Consider the following 18,506-nt stretch of genomic DNA (forward strand, 5'->3'; position numbering starts at 1 on the left):
CTTCGTACTCTTTTAGTTATTTCGGTAAAGTCACGTAGGTAGAAAAATAAAATCAAATATAAATTATATTTCACGACGTTTCAACACAAGCGGTTCAGCAGTTCCACTACTGGATTATTATTATTATTATTTTTCCCGCCTGAGGATGACCGCTGGTGTTGCGATCGAAACGTCGTGATTTTTTATTTTTTGTTTTATTTTATTTTTCTACCTACGTGACTTTACGGAAAGAACCAAAGAGTATGGATTCCTGCAGTCACGAAAGCTTAAAATCAAGAATGATTTTATTCGGTTTGAACTTAAGTTTGGCTAAATTCCAGCTCTGCAAATGTTTATTGTGGTCGTATTGTCTTGAGACTAACATCACTCACATATACAGAGTGAGTGGTAATGTACTACTTTGTACTGTGTGGATTAGAGGGTAAATGAAAGGACATCAGCGGTAGCTCTGTGATATCCGCTTCAGTGGGCCATTCTCTAAAACGATTGCATTGCTGTGCCAGATATCCCAATGAATGCATCATCTTGTGACATGATACCGAAAGCACAAATACGATAACAAGGAGCTTTGAAATCACGACAACAACGTATACTGTCGAGGGCCATGTGGTTCAATGTTGCAGCCTCTAGTGGCTGCAGAGGTCACGCAAAGCTACTTCGTACAAAAGACAAAAATAGAAAACATTGATTCTTACACATGCAGTTTGATGGATGCATCGTGAGCTTAAGAATCAATATTAATCAATGATTCTATGCAATGTTACACCTCTAACAATGATCTACTGACTATTTAAAAGAAGCAGTCTGGTCAAGAGGACATCAACAATAACACGTGTTTCCATGCTCAAATACGCAATGAGCAGAGTTCATCATCGCCATCATCGTCGTCAGTGCTTGATTTGAAACATTGTGAGATTCTATTGAGATGAAACGTTTCCTTTGAAAAAAATAGACCTGAGTTGCAACGACGTAATTAATAGCGATTGATTACGTGTGCAGGCGGTGCAACTGTACCGGGTCGTATGGGACAGAGAAGACGAACTTCCGGGGCTATGAAGAGGTGGGAAATTGGAAGTGGGGGGCTCCGTTCAATTCGTTACACGAGGGCCCACATCAACCACGCTACGCCACTGACATTAACAGTCCTTGAGCTGGTAGCCTGCTCGTTGTACTGCCTTCCACGGACCAGTGGGTTAACGCCTGCAGTTTAGCATCTCGTGCTCACCACACGGTGGTCTTTGCACGAACCCATCAACGCTGCGGGCAGAGCGCAGGAATTTCTGAAGCGCACTCAGTGGCGTCGCGTCGTTTCAGTTTCAGTTTATTTTGGTATGGCCCTGTGAGCCATTCGGCTCTTGAATCGGGTGCAACCACAACAAACAAACAAAACAAAAACACGGACAAGAAGAACATCTTAAAGTGACTAGGTGACTGTGCAAACAGAAAATCCATGGAAAAAAACATTCCTGAAAAAAAACACCGTACAGCAACGCTGTGTGCAAAAAATCCCAGTGGGATGCAAGTCAAACAACAACAACCACAAAAACTTAGATTAAGGCCATCAGTCTAACTCCGTACTACAACAAAACAAACATGTCCAAACCAAAAAACTTTTCCAAATCATCAAAAAATAAAGCCATAATTGCAAGGTAAGAGTGATCACAAGGACTGTGACCGAATTTTTACAATAAACTACATAAATAACATGTAACACCAAATCCTACAGCCATAGCTGGCTGCATGAGTTACTCCACAACAACAGAAGCATTGGTCGGAGTATCAAATTTTTCAATGCACCTTTAAGATCAGCACGCTAAATCAAAATACAGATAATACTTTGCAGCGTCATCCGAAGCAAAACATTTTATTTTATTTTACGCCAATGAATAGCACTGGCAGTAGGGGTGTACAACTCCTCTAGAGCAGTTTTGAGAGAAGATGTCATTGGTAGCGATTCAAGTTGCAGTTTATTGGCAATATCATTCCAGACTCTGGGGGCATCAATAGCAAATGCCCTTCCTCCAGTTTTTGTACGGCAATAGGGAATGTGAAGCTGGTAAATGAGCGAAGACCTGAGGTCAAATTTGTTCTTTGAAACAGAGAGGAGATCCAGCAGGTAGTCTGCGGAATTTTTTGTAAGTACATCGTGAATAAATAAGATCTGGTGCACAAGCCGTCGAACATTAAGAGCTGTTAAGTTTGACCCAATGTAGAGATCACAGTGGTGAGTCCTATATGGGCAGTTCAATGTAAATCTTAAGGCCGAGTGATAGATGGAATCAAGCTTCTTCAGTACAGTACTTGGGGCTGATTTATACACGATGTCACAGTAGTCAAGTAGAGGCAGTATGGTAGCTTTTATCAATTCCAAATGGAACATTTGGGGGAAGCAGTGCTTGTGTCGATACAGAAAACCAATTTTTATTTTTGTCTTTTTACCAATATAATCAATGTGATCTTCAAAATTCAGCTTAGAATCCAGGATGACCCCAAGATACTTATAGATCTTGACTTGCTCTATTTGACAATTATTTAAGGAATGTAAGTGGGGAAAAATAACTTCCTGTTTTAGTCCTGGTGAGAAGCATAGCACCTTGGTTTTGGAGGTATTCAGTACTAGTTTAAGAGCAACTAGCTGATGTTGTAGTTTGTTGAAATCACCCTGTAGCTTAGCAATCACGTCATCCGCAGAGCGGCCAGCAGTAATCAGTATCGTGTCATGTGCAAAAAGATTTACCCTGGAATGATCCAGGTCAGTGCCCAAGTCATTCACATAAAGAGAGAACAAAAGGGGGCCGAGGATGGAACCCTGTGGAACCCCTTTTGTTATCTTAACACTATTTGACCTCCAACCATCTGTGAATACAGTTTGGGTGCGAGAAAAGAGCTAATTTTGAAAACCATTTTACTGCGTTTTCGGAAAAACCGAGGCAACTTAGCTTACTAAGCAGGGTGTTGTGGTCTACTGTATCAAAAGCTTTGGACAAGTCTAGAAAAAGACAGGCACAGTACTGCTTATTATCAAGACTACTGTAAATGTGATTCAGAGAGTCTAATGCAGCAGATGCGGTGCTGTATTTTTTTCGGAACCCAGATTGTTTTAGATGTAGTAGATTGTCGGTGGACAGGAAACTGCTAATTTGGTAGGTATGGGCCCCAGGTGCCACGAATAAAACGAAGGCCCTCTCGTCTGAATTACCACCCATCCTCGGCGCCTGGCGCACAGGTCCCTCCGAGTCCCGGCGACCCCGAGTGCAGTGTGCAGACGCCTGCACACTCGGTAACCAGACCAATAACAATAGCTGCCTGCCATTCGCCACTAAGTGTCGGCGACGTGACCATGGCGCCTATGCCAGAACAGGTGCACTTCGAGGACACGTGGAGTGTCGAAGGCTCGCTGACAGGAGGTCACGGGACAGACCCCGGTGCTACGGGTAGCCGCATCGACACGGCTGGCACAAACATTAAGAAACACGACGCAATCGTTCACACTCAGGCTGGCTGGGCGAGGATGTCATTAGCGGCTGCAGACGAGATATCGTTTTGCGGAGATGGGGAATGGCCCGAAGGTTTAAAAGGAGCCATGAGCTTGCTCCGCATCGCGGAACGCGAACGCTTAATGAATGGCTCCATATGTATTACCGCCCACACTTACAGCTAAAGGGGACAATATTTATATTCATGAGCGGACACGAGGAGTGGCATCCCACATCACAATATGTCCTGATATTATCCCCCCCCCCCCCGACACATGAAACCACGAGAAAGCTCTTTATCTCTGAGCTTTCTTAAAGGCTTCCACCCGTTCTGCGTGAGACCCGATCTGTACAATCAAAGGCGAGGACTCATGACGTGCTCCAGTCGTCTTCTTCAGCGGCGGCACTTTCACTACAAATTCACAGTTGGACCAGATTTGGGTACTTTTTTTTTCTCCCTCTCTCTCTCTCTATTCCATGATATTCGCTTTTCTTGGGAATCCACCACGCACGCAAAATAATGCCTTGCGTGCGTGTAACGAGCACATTGCTGAATATCACAGCTTGACATATTTTCTAGTACTTACTAAGAAGAACCCTCTTTGCCACCCCCCCCCGCATTGGACTCTTGCCCACTGCTCGCGTGAGACGTTGCAGTTGAGCTGGCAGGGGTTTAATTATTTCGTTGCGACATCTGCGCGCCTCGCGCGAAGCTGAGCCGTGAAGGTAGGCGACAAAGGCCACGACAATGGACTCCCACTTGGCCTCGTGACGTACACTGCTTTGAGACACCACGCTTATGGGCAATTTGCCATGCGAAGGGGCTCACGCCAGATTTTGTATTTTTTTTTTTTTATCGACGGTGCCCACACTTCCGAAAGTGTTTCGGCTGCGGTGAAAATATGTTTTATTTTCCCGCCCATCGGTTTTGGTGAAAGATTCGTCTCATATCGGGTTGCCAACTGTCCTGGCTTTCCAAGGGTCCATTCTCTGCTGAGGTCGCCAAATGACAGTCGAAGCGATGTCCCGCTCAAATGAGCATTGAGGCAACGCTCATCTCGCAATTTCAGCCAGTGTTTGAAATTCCACGTTCCTGTGATGGAGCTGAGTCACCTCAGAGGACAACCAATGTTGACTTCCCCAAAGTTGTGGGCAATTTGTTTTATTGACCTCCAGAGAGATTATTTGGCTGAGTTAGCCCCAGCCAGGATTTGTGACTCGCAACTTTCCGATCGCGAGCTGGGAGCTCTACCACTGAGCCCCGAGACCGGAGGTGTCTGCCGTGGGAAATCTGTAAGTCTTCCCCTGCGCATTTAAAACAAAAAAAAGTGCCCGGTGTTTTTCTCTTCCTCAGTTGCGTAATAACGTCACTGCACTCAAAACAGAGCAATTCACACCGATTCCCACCCCCCCACTGCCTGCCGCAAATCCGTGACACGTTCTTCTATCCCAGTGACACGTTCCGAATTTTTAGTTTTTTAAACCGTCACGGGTGGCAACCGTCATCCCAAGGAGTGACTTTCCATCGGACGGTGGCGCAAAGTCGAGACGCTTAGGTTCATCCCGGAGATCCCGCTTCACGGATGGGGCGCGCATTTTCCGCGGGGTGGGGAGAGAAAGCAAGAAAACAACCTGCGAGCCATTTTTCACCGCCACGGCAGGGGCGGGGGGAACGTGAACACTGGAGGCCTCAGGGAAGAGTGTGTCTTTGGTTGTTCCGGAAAGCTCTCCGGGAGACCGGGACACACCGTGGCCGTTCACCTGAGCGCCGCAACGCGAGAAGTTGTGCAATGTCCCCTTATCGCAAGCAGTGGAAAATTACAGGAGAACCCCTCTTAACGACCACCCCTGTTCACGACTAATCTCTTAACGACGGGCCTCCATAGAGCCCAGTGTGTAGTGTATAGTGTAGTGTATAGTGTAGTGTATAGTGTAGTGTATAGTGTAGTGTAGTGTATAGTAGTGTATAGTGTAGTGTATAGTGTAGTGTATAGTGTAGTGTATAGTGTAGTGTATAGTAGTGTATAGTGTAGTGTGTTATTGTGTACAATAGAACCCCTCTTAACGACCACCCCTGTTCACGACTAATCTCTTAACGACGGGCCTCCATAGAACCCAATGTGTAGTGTATAGTGTAGTGTATAGTGTAGTGTATAGTGTAGTGTATAGTGTAGTATATAGTAGTGTATAGTGTAGTGTATAATGTAGTGTATAGTGTTGTAGTGTATAGTGTAGTGTATAGTGTAGTGTATAGTGTAGTGTAGTGTATAGTAGTGTATAGTGTAGTGTATAGTGTAGTGTATAGTGTAGTGTATAATGTAGTGTATAGTGTTGTAGTGTATAGTGTAGTGTATAGTGTAGTGTATAGTGTAGTGTATAGTGTAGTGTATAGTATAGTGTAGTGTATTGTAGTGTATAGTGTAGTGTGTTATTGTGTACAATAGAACCCCTCTTAACAACCACCCCTGTTCACGACTAATCTCTTAACGACGGGCCTCCATAGAACCCAATGTGTAGTGTATAGTGTAGTGTATAGTGTAGTGTATAGTGTAGTATATAGTAGTGTATAGTGTAGTGTGTTATTGTGTACAATAGAACCCCTCTTAATGACCACCCCTGTTCACGACTAATCTCTTAACGACGGGCCTCCATAGAGCCCAATGTGTAGTGTATAGTGTAGTGTATAGTGTAGTGTATAGTGTAGTATATAGTAGTGTATAGTGTAGTGTAGTGTGTTATTGTGTACAATAGAACCCCTCTTAATGACCACCCCTGTTCACGACTAATCTCTTAACGATGGGCCTCCATAGAGCCCAATGTGTAGTGTATAGTGTAGTGTATAGTAGTGTATAGTGTAGTGTATAGTAGTGTATAGTGTAGTGTATAGTAGTGTATAGTGTAGTATATAGTAGTGTATAGTGTATAGTAGTGTAGTATATAGTAGTGTATAGTAGTGTAGTGCCTCCATAGAGCCCAATGTGTTAGCTTACCGACCATTCCCCCTGTTATCGACAGGCTGTTGCAGTGAATATTAATGAATGCATTGATTAACCATGTTTATTTTAATGTTATGTGTTTATAATGTTGTTAGTATCTTTAGGTATTCATATCCATTGTTTCAGTATTATAAAATACGTTTTTTTTTGTGAAAAAGGGTACCTTTCGATGCAATCGGAACGAATGAAGCCCTTAACGTGTATTTCCTATACTCGCTTAACGACCAAATCATTCAACGACCGGTTTCGTGGAACCAATCACCGTCGACAAGGGGGGTTCTCCTGGATCATGCTGAAGCTTCTCGCATACTAAATGACCCCTCTCAAGGACCTCTTCATCCATATACGCACATTTGTATGGGCACTCTTTTCGCGAGCTTACACACACACATACACACAACAACAACCGCCATTCGCCACTAAGTGGCGGTGACGTCACCACGACGCTTGTGCCAGGCCATGTGCACCTTGAGGCCACGTGAAGTGTCAAACGCCCGCGGGTAGGAGGTCACGGGGCAGACCCAGGTGCCACGGGTCGACTGACTGAGATGACTGAGATGACTGGCTGGTGCACCACCTGTGCCCCCCACTGTGCCAACCTGCTGTGCTTTAGCCACCCGGCGCTCCGCTCGTTGTTGTGAGCGTCGCTCCTCCGCCCTCCGTTGTTGTTGGAGGGCAACTACCTCCAACTGCCCAGTAGCGTCCTTCACGAGCCTCCTCCACAGAGGCCGATCTTGACACCGCTGGTACCAGTCATCGGCAAGTCCACTCAGCTCCACGTCCTCCTGTACCACGTCACTCCATCTCTTCTCTAGCCCGTGCCGCGCCCGTTTAGCCCCCTCGATCCGGCCGAACAAAAGCTGTTTCGGCATGCGGTGGCTGGGCATGCGGGCTACATGACCCAGCTAACGCAGCCTTGCCTGCCTGAGGAGCTCACCGATGGGACCTTGCCCAGATCGCTCAAGGATTTGTGAGCTCCTCACACAATCCAGCCTGGTTAAACCCAGGATGGATCGTAAGCAGGCCAGCCTAAATGTTTCCAACCGGCGAAGATGCTCCATTAAGGGGGTCCACGTTTCGCAAGCGTAGAGAAGGGAGGGAATGACCGTGGCCGAGAAGACCTGAAGCTTAGTGCGGAGCGACAGACCAGGTAGCTTCCACACAGCGTTACACACACACATACACACACACGTGTGGGTAACGGTGACTTATGGGTAACATCAAATATTCATGTACCATTAAGCTCGGCCTGTTTTGAATTTTGTGGTTAATATTGTTTTAAATAAAGCGAGATGGTGATTGATTCAGTTAAGGAGAGGCTTCAGAATGGAGCACAGTGCCTCTAATTTCGCGTTTGCATTATTCAGGGTGATGGATAGACTTGATGCATCATCTACAAAATGTTTGCCTGTTTATGGGACCAAATACATACTTTTTTTGTCAATATCTGTCAATGGCCACATTTCACATTTGTCACACATTACACTTCCCCCTGTGATTTGGGAAGGCGTGCACTTCATACTTACACGTGAGCATTTGCTGTTTGCGTCGGGAGTCATGCCTTCTTTTTTATTTGAAGTTCAAGCTTCAGCCGCCCCAGACTCGTTCCCCAGGTGAGGCCCGTCACGAGGTGCGAGTTACTGCTCTGAGCCAGATGCATCCTCGCGTCACTCACAATGCAAACCGACACACCTGATGACGACCGTTTGTGTTATGGTCGAAACGTCGTGAGAATTTGTATTGTTTTATATTTTTTTTTATTGTTTCCCTTCAACGTGACTTTTACCGAAAGAGCTAAGAATATGTATTACTGCAGTCACGAAAGCTTTAAATCAAAACTAATATACTGGTTCTAGAGGTGTGGTTGGTCGTGCGACTTGGTTGCTGCTCAGTGATTTAGTAAGGGAGGGCATTCGTGAGATGGTTCTCAAGGCAAGCCGGGTATGTCTCTATCCCTCCTGGAGTTCGGCAAGTTTGACACTGGTTTTACTGGAGCTGATACTGGTAAAGGATTTTAACTGCGTAATCCCCTTCTGAGGCCGGTAGTTTCCTTTCATAGGTCTTCTCTGAAACATTTGACGATTACGCCTTTTGAACCCGTGGCTGAATCCGTTTTACACAGCCATCGTTGTGCATAACAATCGAGCGTAACCTTCCTCCGGGCGGTGCGTCGATGACGAGCAACCCTCTTTACGGAGTGCGTTGGTCTCCAGCACGTACAGAAAGCACAATGTATTACTCGCGTCACTCACCCCCGGCTCTCCCCCCTCCACCCCGACTCCCGCACCCCTCGCCGCCCACATCAATCAGGAGATCGTGGGCTACAACTGCCGCAAGCTCGTCGCCTCCATGCCGCTGTTCGCCAACGCGGACCCCAACTTCGTGACGGCCATGCTCATCAAGCTGCAGTTCGAGGTGTTCCAGCCGGGGGACTTCATCGTGCGCGAGGGCACGGTGGGCAAGAAGATGTACTTCATCCAGCACGGCGTCGTCAGCATCATCACCAAAGGCAACAAGGAGATGAAGCTCTCCGACGGCTCCTACTTTGGAGGTTCGAGTCTCTGCTCAGCCCACGCATCTGCAGCGGCGCGCTGGCGACAGCCGCCACCCGCCGCTGCAGTGACGGTGACATAACAACGGCGCGTGTGCGCCTTGTGACCCCGCGTTGAATTGTCGAAGGCTTTGCTGCCGGCTGGCGAGAGGCCCACGGGGCAGGCCCAGATGTTCATGGGTTAACCGGTCGAGGTGACAGGCATTTGCGCAAGTGGCTCACCCGCTCCCCGCGCACGCACACACAAAGACACATATCTCCCATGTAGCCTTAACAGACTGTTGGGGCAAGTGCTGTTATGGAGCAAATAGTAAGGTCACCGTGCACATCGGGGGGTGGAGTGATCAGCGCGTTGGCCGCCAGCCCTTCGTGCTGATGGTCACACACACGACTGCAGTTGGCACAATTTTTTAAGGCTACCTTGACCTCGTTGAGTTCCAAGCCAGACTCAATTCATTTGCCGTGCGTGTGCATTGCCAGAAATAAAACCTGGGTCGCTATGATTTTATTCTGTAAATTACTGAACTAATCACTCCAGCACCACTCATCCCACGCACACGTGTCCTGAAAAGAACATTATTCCTCAGCGACATATCATCTGATTGAATGCCTTATGCAACGTGAGAGCATGGTCACACAAACACACGAGAAAATCCTATCCAGTTCTTTGCTCTTTTAAACTACAGAATCCAACCCTTACATTTTGCAGCAATTTAAAAACAAAAAGGTATGATCCAGCTGGGGCTTTGGTGATTTTCTCTCTCTCTCTCTCTCTGGTGTCATCGGAGTATTGTTCCCAGTCTCTCTTCAATAGAATTATCCTTTTTTACAAAAAGAAAAAATGGACTTGACTCAGGACTTCTAAAAGCAAGTTGTGCTGCTTGGCGGCTGCTTCCCTGCCATTGTTTGGGCTAAGACAGAAGAAGTTTGTATAGCCCCATGGAATCGGGTTTTCGGAAGGTTTTAAACATCACCCCAAGCTCAATCAGATGTTTCCTCTCTCATTCACATTAATAATTATACTTTCATTCTATACATCGTCATTCATGCGAACAGAATTAATGATATATATGAAGATCAAATCACATAGACGCGGTTGGCTACGCACCAACAACACACACCTACGCACCAAGCAAATGATATTTTTTTTTTTAATTAAGAAATGGCACCAAATTAAAAAGCACTAGCAACAGAAAAGTTCGTAAAATAATAATAATAATAGGTGTTACCATTTTTGGCAATAAAACAGGTGTTAAGATGTTCAAACACCAAACAGATACCTTTTGCAAGGAATCAGGGTCTGCATTAAGTACACGTACTTGTGATGAACATGCAAACAAACTCTGATAATATGTCATGGGCATTGTCTTTGAAACGGATTGGCCTACACTAGAGATATCCTTCTTTGTGGCCTCGTCTCACCAGTGTCAGACCAGAGAACATCTTGACACCTACTGTTTTCTTGCCAGAAAGGGTAAGGGCCCGTCCATAAATGACGTCACGCACCTAGGGGGGGAGGGGTTGAGAAATGTGACGTCACATCAAAATGCGCAATTTTAAATAAATATAGGCAACACGTTGTACTTAATTAAATCGACTTTTTAATAAATGTTTTCTCCTACAACATCAGAGTGAAGCGCCACATTAAATACGCACTACAATGACAATAGTTTAAAGCGATTTGAAGCATGTTTTATTTTCAAAATGAAAATATGGTTTTGGGGGGGGGGGGTGGGGGCAGAGCTTTGTGACGTCATATTTGAGGGGGGGTCTGACTTTTTGTGACGCCGTGTGACGAGGGGGGGGGGTAAAAAATCGTCAAAAATCGCGTGACGTCATTTATGGACGTCCCCTAAAACCTATTCTTATTTTTGATACTTTGATACTGGCAAAAAAAGATCCCCGGCAAAAAAAAAGAAATTAGTGCATGAGGTCACATCCCAAAAAACCCAAAGTCAAAGCGACGTCCTGCCGAAAAGAGCATTGAGGCATCGATGACCATCACCCATTTACAGCCCTGACTCAGCGGTGGAAATTCCACATTCCTATGGCGGAGACGAGTTTATCATGGGACAACCGCTGTTGACTTCCCCAGACGACGGTCTGCGTCGACCCCCAATCAAGACTCGGACTCTCAACCTTGCGACCGCGAGCCGCTCTCTCTCTCTCTACCGTTGGGCCACCTGGTCTGGCAGGGCAACATCCTTCACGCGAGGCGAACGCGAACCGCGCAAATTCTCCTTTTTTTGTATTTGTCGTCGTTATTAAGCGCAAATTGAATCTCACGCGCGCGGACGCACGCACGCGGACGCACGCACGCGGACGCACGCACGCGCGCGCACCTTCCCCCTTTTAACGCAATGTTACGCCGACGCACGGCTGAGCGTCTCGTTTAGACGCGGGCGACGATGCGCCCCGCGCGGTCACCGACGGCGACAGACCGGCGGGCCGTGTGGCGGCACACGGCGTGGTAATCTTCCTCCTCGCTCGTAGAGGGTTCTGGCGCGGGCCCCCGCACTGCGGTGTGCCGATGAAGCGAATCTCTTTAATCAACGTAAAAAAAACCACACACACACAAGTACAAGCGGGTGGAAGGAAAGGGAAGCACGGGGCAGGGTGAGCAACAGGGGGTGAGCATGGCAAGAGGAGGGGGGGCGGGGTATCCCGAGCTGTTGGAGAGGTTTGTTGTTGTTGTTGTTTGTTTTTTGCATAATCATGAGTGCTCAGGATTATTTGGGGGGGGGGGGGGATCAGGGCGGGGGAGGGAGGGAGTCCCTCAGTTCTTTATTCTGCGAGTGTTCGACGTGATATCCTGCCTGCAAAGATGCTTTATTGTTCAAGCAACGGAGATGTCAAGTTTAAATAATTGAATTGTGAAGCGGGCGATTGGTGGTAGGGGGTGGGTTATCCGCCCCCCCTCTCCCACATTTTAATACACAGCAAATCTATTTATGGAACTCTTTGCTTTCTTTATTAAAATGCGCTTCTCCGTGAGAAAAAACGATTGCGACAGAATATTTACCTTTCAGTTTTACGTTTATACATCTTTTTAGAATTATATATATATATAATTACTTATGCAAACGTGTTGCACTGCCTTCTCGCATATGCCAGAGAAGAAAAACATCCATCTGTTCCATCTCCGCCGAACGAATGCAAGCACGCACGCACGCACGCGTGTGCACACTAACAACGACAAAGATCCCCCCGTGTAGCCTTCACAGACTGTTGGGGCAAGTGCTGTTAGCGGGCAGCCCCTATAAAGCCTGGTGGTACGAGAGGGGCTGGGTGGCCAGCAAACACGCCCGACCGCCTTTGTCTCCCCAGTGGCAATGATTTTACATACCGCACCAGGTACTCATTTGAGGTTGAGTCTACGTAGAGGAGGCTAACATAATCGTCAACGATATTGTCCGCGAGCGGGAGCGGGAATGGAACTCGGATGTGTGTGTGTGTCCGTGCACGTACACGCACGGACACACACACGCACAGGGTTCCTATGTAGTACGTCATGCATGAGCGAGTGTTCAGCACTGCACGTACACGCACGGACACACACGCACAGGGTTCCTATGTAGTACGTCATGCATGAGCGAGTGTTCAGCACTGCACGTACACGCACGGACACACACACGCACAGGGTTCCTATGTAGTACGTCATGCATGAGCGAGTGTTCAGCACTGCACGTACACGCACGGACACACACACGCACAGGGTTCCTATGTAGTACGTCATGCATGAGCGAGTGTTCAGCACTGCATGAGCAAGGACAATTGAGATGGATGGAGGAGGACGCTGACGTTATTTATTTATATATCAACACAAATACTAAAAAATTCTGGCAGACGACAGAGCAGCAAAGATGGACACTGCATGGTTTAAATAAAACATTTTTGCTTAGAATAATGATGACACGCAAACAAATATGAATTCCGATTAACTATTTGAGATTTGGTGGCGCAGTGGTGAGATCACTGTGCTATGAACCAGCCGGGCCACGGTGGCGAGATGTTAACCACCTCGCCCGGTATACAGGAGGTCCTGGGTTCGATCCCGATCCCATGTTGGAAGAATCCAAAGTGCCGAGTGAACACTCATACATTGTACTTAACTGCTGCACAGATTCGTCAGCGGCCTACTTGCTGTACTACCAGCAACAGACACCGAGCTACCCACGTAGGCAGGTGTCTCTCGAGACACAGGGCACGATGCACCAACCCCACCGCCCGGCCCGTGTTAAGCGATTCCACACGTGGCGTACAAGGTGCTGGTGGGCATCACCTGCAGAACCTCGACAGCTGAGATCCCCCGGTTCCTCCTCTCTAACCCAGCGCCCCCTCCCTCCCCCACTCTCAACCCCCCGCCCACCTCCCGCAGAGATCTGCCTGCTGACGCGGGGCCGCCGCACGGCCAGCGTGCGCTCCGACACCTACTGCCGCCTCTTCTCGCTGTCCGTGGACCACTTCAACGAGGTGCTCGAGGAGTACCCCATGATGCGGCGCGCATTCGAGCAGGTGGCCATCGATCGGCTCAACCGCATTGGTGAGGACCTCCCCATAACCACGGCACCGCCGCTGCCATCAATCCACACTGTCAGTTGTCGTTTATGCAACAGCAACAACAACAGCAACAACACAAACTGAACTCTGTGCCATGAAGAAGAGCCTACTGCATGAGATGCCACCTATTATGTGACCTTTCCTCTTTAGGGCGGTGTTATCGACGGATATGTTCAGTTTTGGATAGCTCCCCGATGCATTGGCGGGTCGTAACCGCGTGTTGCTGGGCACGAAGTCTTGACGTTTCGCTCCACCTGCTGGGAACTTCTTCATAGAGATGAATGTTCACTTCCTGGTGGGTACAGGTCAGCCAGCAGAACAATGTTCAGTTCCTAAAGAAGCTCAGTACCTGGAACGAAACGTCAGACATCGCGCAGAAGAACACGTGATAAAATACGATCCACAGCATAACCACGAAAACCTTCGCATTAGCAGTCAAAAGAAGAAAAAAAACTCTTTCTCCGTCTCGCTATTTTTTGTGCAAGTTATTGTGGCCTCTCAATTAAAAAGTGCCTCACTACTTAAACGGTCAGACTCTGCATAATATCACCACTCCAGACATCCCACAACGTGGTAGCTATTTTATCTACCCTATAAGAGTAAAGCTTAGATAACTCGCAAGTGTTTAGGTGTCGCCTCAGTTTGATGATTGGGCTCCCAATGCCAGGTGGTTGTCTGTCTTGGCCAACCCGGTAAAGTGTGGCAACACGTCTCTTCCTCGGGGAGGCCTTCACCCAGCAGTGGATTAATCGTAGCTGACGGCGATCATGAGAAGGTTAAGTAGACCCAGTCGACCCTCGATCGGGATTTTAACTGGGAGTCTTCTGATGGTGAGCCGAGCGGAACCCTCAGCCACAGTGCTCTCTGGACAAATGCACCATCCGTTGAACCACAGTTATTCACCGTCATCATTCACGCTTACATACGATTAATTATGCAAGCCCTTTAAGCAAGGTCGTGCAATCTCTGAAGTGCAGGATTTATGACGGGCATATTTCCACACTGGGCCCGCTCCGGGGCGGAATGCCGAAGGGTACAGGTCAGCCGAAGGAAACATTCCCGAGATGGGGCTCCAGATGGGCCGTTGATCCTTGGACTGGGAGGCAATCGCCCCGGCACGTTTGTTTTGACGGTCTAATTTGGGGTGTCACGAAATACACATACAGAATACGTGATAAAGGTACACTTTGAAAGTATATAAAGCAATCAACTGGTAAAACATTTTAACTCATTGTTTTTTTCGGTAAAGTCACGTATGTAGAAATACAATAAAATTATATCAAAACAAAAAACAATCACGACGTTTCGATCACAACGCAAGCGATCCTCATCAGGTGTCAAGAACAAATCACGGAGGTAAATACAACAAAAAGATGAGAGACGAGAATTCAGGTTTGTTGAATTATCGTCTCTCATCTTTTGTTGTATTTACCTCCGTGATTTGTTCTTGACACCTGATGAAGATCGCTTGCATTGTGATCGAAACCTCGTGATTGTTTTTTTTGTTTTGATATAATTTTATTGTATTTCTACATACGTGACTTTACCGAAAAAAACAATGAGTAATTTTATGCAGTCACGAAAGCTGTAATAATTTATTAAAACATTTTTATTTAATGAAAGTCAACGAGCATGCATAACATGTTTCATATCAATCAGCTGCCCTCACAGAGGTAGATTATCTTTGCAAGTTTTGAGATTCATCGTTTCCTATAGTTGTACGAGAATACAAAACAATGCATTTCCTTTATTTAAAAGGACTGGTAAATGCCTTCGGTGAAGTACACACACACACACACACGTTGACCATTGTGGTGAAATATGGTCAAACATTACCACGGGTGATATGGCATGGGGTCAAGACATTCATTCTACAGCGTATTGAAAAAGGGCTGTGCATTTGTATCATAATCATCATCACTACTCTTGTCATTTAAGATCCCATTTGAGAGCAGCGTTCTATTTTTTAGGGAAAACCAAGATGAAATGACTAATAACTGCAACAGCACTCTGGAGGAACACATTAAACTGCAAAGCAAAGGCATCGTAGGCATCGTAAACAGCGAGCAGTCACAGAAATCAGGTGCTGAGACAAATTAAATCACAAAGTTAAACATTATGGCAAACGTGAGTGGGTTATTCATTTTATACGTTGAGTTTCACGACCAATATTATGCTCCATAAATCGTTTCTTTAGTGTTATATCGTTGTGTAGGTACAATGCAAATGTTTAACCATAACCCTTCACCACCTGACGTTAGGGGAAAATATGATCATTCGGTGTTAGCAAGAGCTCAGCTTTCACGCCAAACATCTTGCTGGTCCAGCTTCGTTAAGTAGGTGCCATGACATCGAACTATGCAGGCGAACCAGTTTTAATGATTAAAAGTTGATGGCTGGTTGATTGGTTGTGATTGGCAGTTTAGATTTGTGCAATAAGGTGAATCTATTTCCTGGTTGTTGAAAATAGCCTGTCCTTAATTATATGAAGGTGACGTAGCTGGAGATTTGATGCTATTGTGATTCGAGTGAAGGATTAATTGGTTAATATGGTTAGTTAAATTAGCATTATGGGGATTAACACTGCGGATTCAGTGATGGAAATTTATTGAAGACATAATAATAAATTGTAAATTGATTTCCTGTAAATGGATGGGCGTTTTCTGTCATTATTAATTTATTTAAGTGTTATTTAGTGATTACTTAAATTAGCTCAGAGGAGCTTAATCGGTTTCCACTTGGCCATCAATATCAACAGAGCCCTGGTGTTCCAATCACATTTGCATATTTGCCCACGTGACAACTTGACTTGATTGGCTCCGTTGTGTGGTGGAAGGGAATAGTTTAAAATAAAATAACATTTTATCGAGACGACGGGTCTCATCCAAAAACAAATTCATAATAACTCAAAAAATGGTTCTGCCAAAATGGCTGCACGCTGGACTAGGGTGCTGCATTTTTCACACAGAAAGGGTTATTGCTCTGCTCCCGTTCAGGGCCATTGTAACCGTGCGATGGGTATCGTCGAGTGGCGTTTACAGGACAATTACACAAATCAAAGACACGTAACCAAAGCCACGGCGTATAATTAAACCAAGAACAGTAATTTAACAATAAAACCCATGGTAATTAGACCTTAGGCATATCACAATGATATTTAGTTGTAATTCTCAGATAATGTACTGTATCTGTGGCTTTTTTTATATTTAACTACATTTGAAGCGCGTATTAGATTTAGTGCAGCTCAGCGCAATCAGTGTCTCTATAGAGTATGGCCCTCCAGAAAGCACATACGCTTCCCGCAGTTTTTCATCAGAGTTCCATGCGTTGTTACACCTTGAAATGATCAGTAACCGTGCAATTGCGGTCCTGCCTCAGGTATGTTGAAGACCCCACCCTCTCACCCCAAAGAATGAGCTTAGGATCAAAGAACAAAAAAGATCCCCCGTATAGCCTTAACAGACTGTAGGGGCAAGTGCTGTTAGCGAGCACTTATGAAGGCCGGAACGATACACGAGGGGGTGGGTGGCCGGCACCACGCCCCACCGCCTTTGTCTCCACCAGTGGCGATGTTTACACACCGCACCAGGTACTCATTTGGGCTGAGTCGACCTAGGAGAGGCCCAGGAACCGATTCGGATCATCGTCACCGGTGTTGGCCGTGAGCGGGAATCAAACTCCGGTTGCCGGGTTTGCAGCGCTAACCGCTACACTACCGCTCCCCACTAGGATCACAATGGTGCCCACCTGCATGCATTTGCAATCCCGAAGTCGCCGCCGTCTCAATCTCCCCTTGGTGGCAGTTTAAATAATGGCGCAAATTTATTCAATCTTCCCCCACCCACGCCACCTCTGTCCGCCCAGCTGCACCGAAGTGGTAACACTGCAGTCAAGCAGGTCGCATGCGGTGGGGGCAAAGCGTGGGTGCTCCCACCTAATCAAAGACGTCTTTGCCAGCTTGTAATCGTAGCTCAAATGTCGCTCTGGAGGGGGCCCCCTCGAGAGCCGCTCCCCTGCTGTGAGCAAAAAGGTCGAATGCCCACAGAATGTCAGCTCCGTTGCGTTGGTGTGCTCCAGTCGTATGACAACGTTTTGTCAAGGACGCTCGCCCCTGTGCGTCCACCCCCACACCGCCGGCGCGGTTCGTGAAGTAATTACAACTGTGAAGGGGAAATCCTCATCCCCCCGCGTGACGGCCAGCGCGCCGTTGGTGAAGGCTCCGCTCACATTCGACGCCTCCAAACGAGAGCACAGATTGGCCCACACATTGGGTCCTATTAAAATTTAAAGCGTGCACATGTTAGCGAGCGGCGCCGAGCGCTCACTTGCGTGCCCTCGGCGGAGCCTCCCACGCATAGTCGCCATTGCGACGCGGGTCGTTCTTCGCCGCTAATTCATATTTTACGTGGTGTTTGGCGGATGGCTGATTTAATCACGCCGTGGTGGTGGGCCAGTGGAAGCACCCCCCTCTGCACCCTCCCCCTCCCCCCCCCAGGCTCGTGTACGGCCCCGAGAGTAAGCAACATTGTAAAAGTCGACTTGAGAAATTTGGGAACGCTTATTCTCACGTATTTCCAACCTCCTTGTCCCCCAGGGTCTCGGTAATCCATTTAAGTAAAGAGGGATTCTCTCGGTGGAAAACCAATCAACATGTGTCTGGTGCCGAGAATAATTATTTCCTCGGCTTAGAAGCGGAGCATTCAAAAGTAAAATGTGATCACGAACATTCAGATCAATCGAGCTCAGATTATAAAGCCCAGACATCCGAGGCAACAATTACATTTTTACCAAAAAATGTCAGGCAGAAAAAACGAGACTACCCTGCTACTACATTTTCATGCATGTGAGCGTCAATTTTTACATTATTTTTTCGTGCACATGTAAATGATTCTCTAAGTTTGGAGGAATTACTACGTTTTATGT

At 46.9% G+C, this 18,506-nt stretch overlaps 1 protein-coding gene across 1 annotated transcript in view; it reads left to right on the plus strand.

Annotated features, from left to right (window-relative positions):
• LOC116940524 (potassium/sodium hyperpolarization-activated cyclic nucleotide-gated channel 4) overlaps positions 1–18,506 on the plus strand; it is a 45,382-nt gene that overhangs the window by 17,959 nt on the left and 8,917 nt on the right. Inside the window, exons 6-7 of the mRNA XM_032950456.2 lie at positions 8,783–9,023; positions 13,402–13,566. Of these exons, the coding sequence (XP_032806347.2) occupies positions 8,783–9,023; positions 13,402–13,566 (406 nt within the window). The remainder of the gene's footprint in view (positions 1–8,782; positions 9,024–13,401; positions 13,567–18,506) is intronic.

The sequence above is a fragment of the Petromyzon marinus genome, chromosome 1 (assembly GCF_048934315.1).
Source record: "Petromyzon marinus isolate PM22_M1 ecotype Great Lakes invasive population chromosome 1, UKy_Petmar_22M1.pri1.0, whole genome shotgun sequence".
Taxonomy (NCBI): domain Eukaryota; kingdom Metazoa; phylum Chordata; class Hyperoartia; order Petromyzontiformes; family Petromyzontidae; genus Petromyzon; species Petromyzon marinus.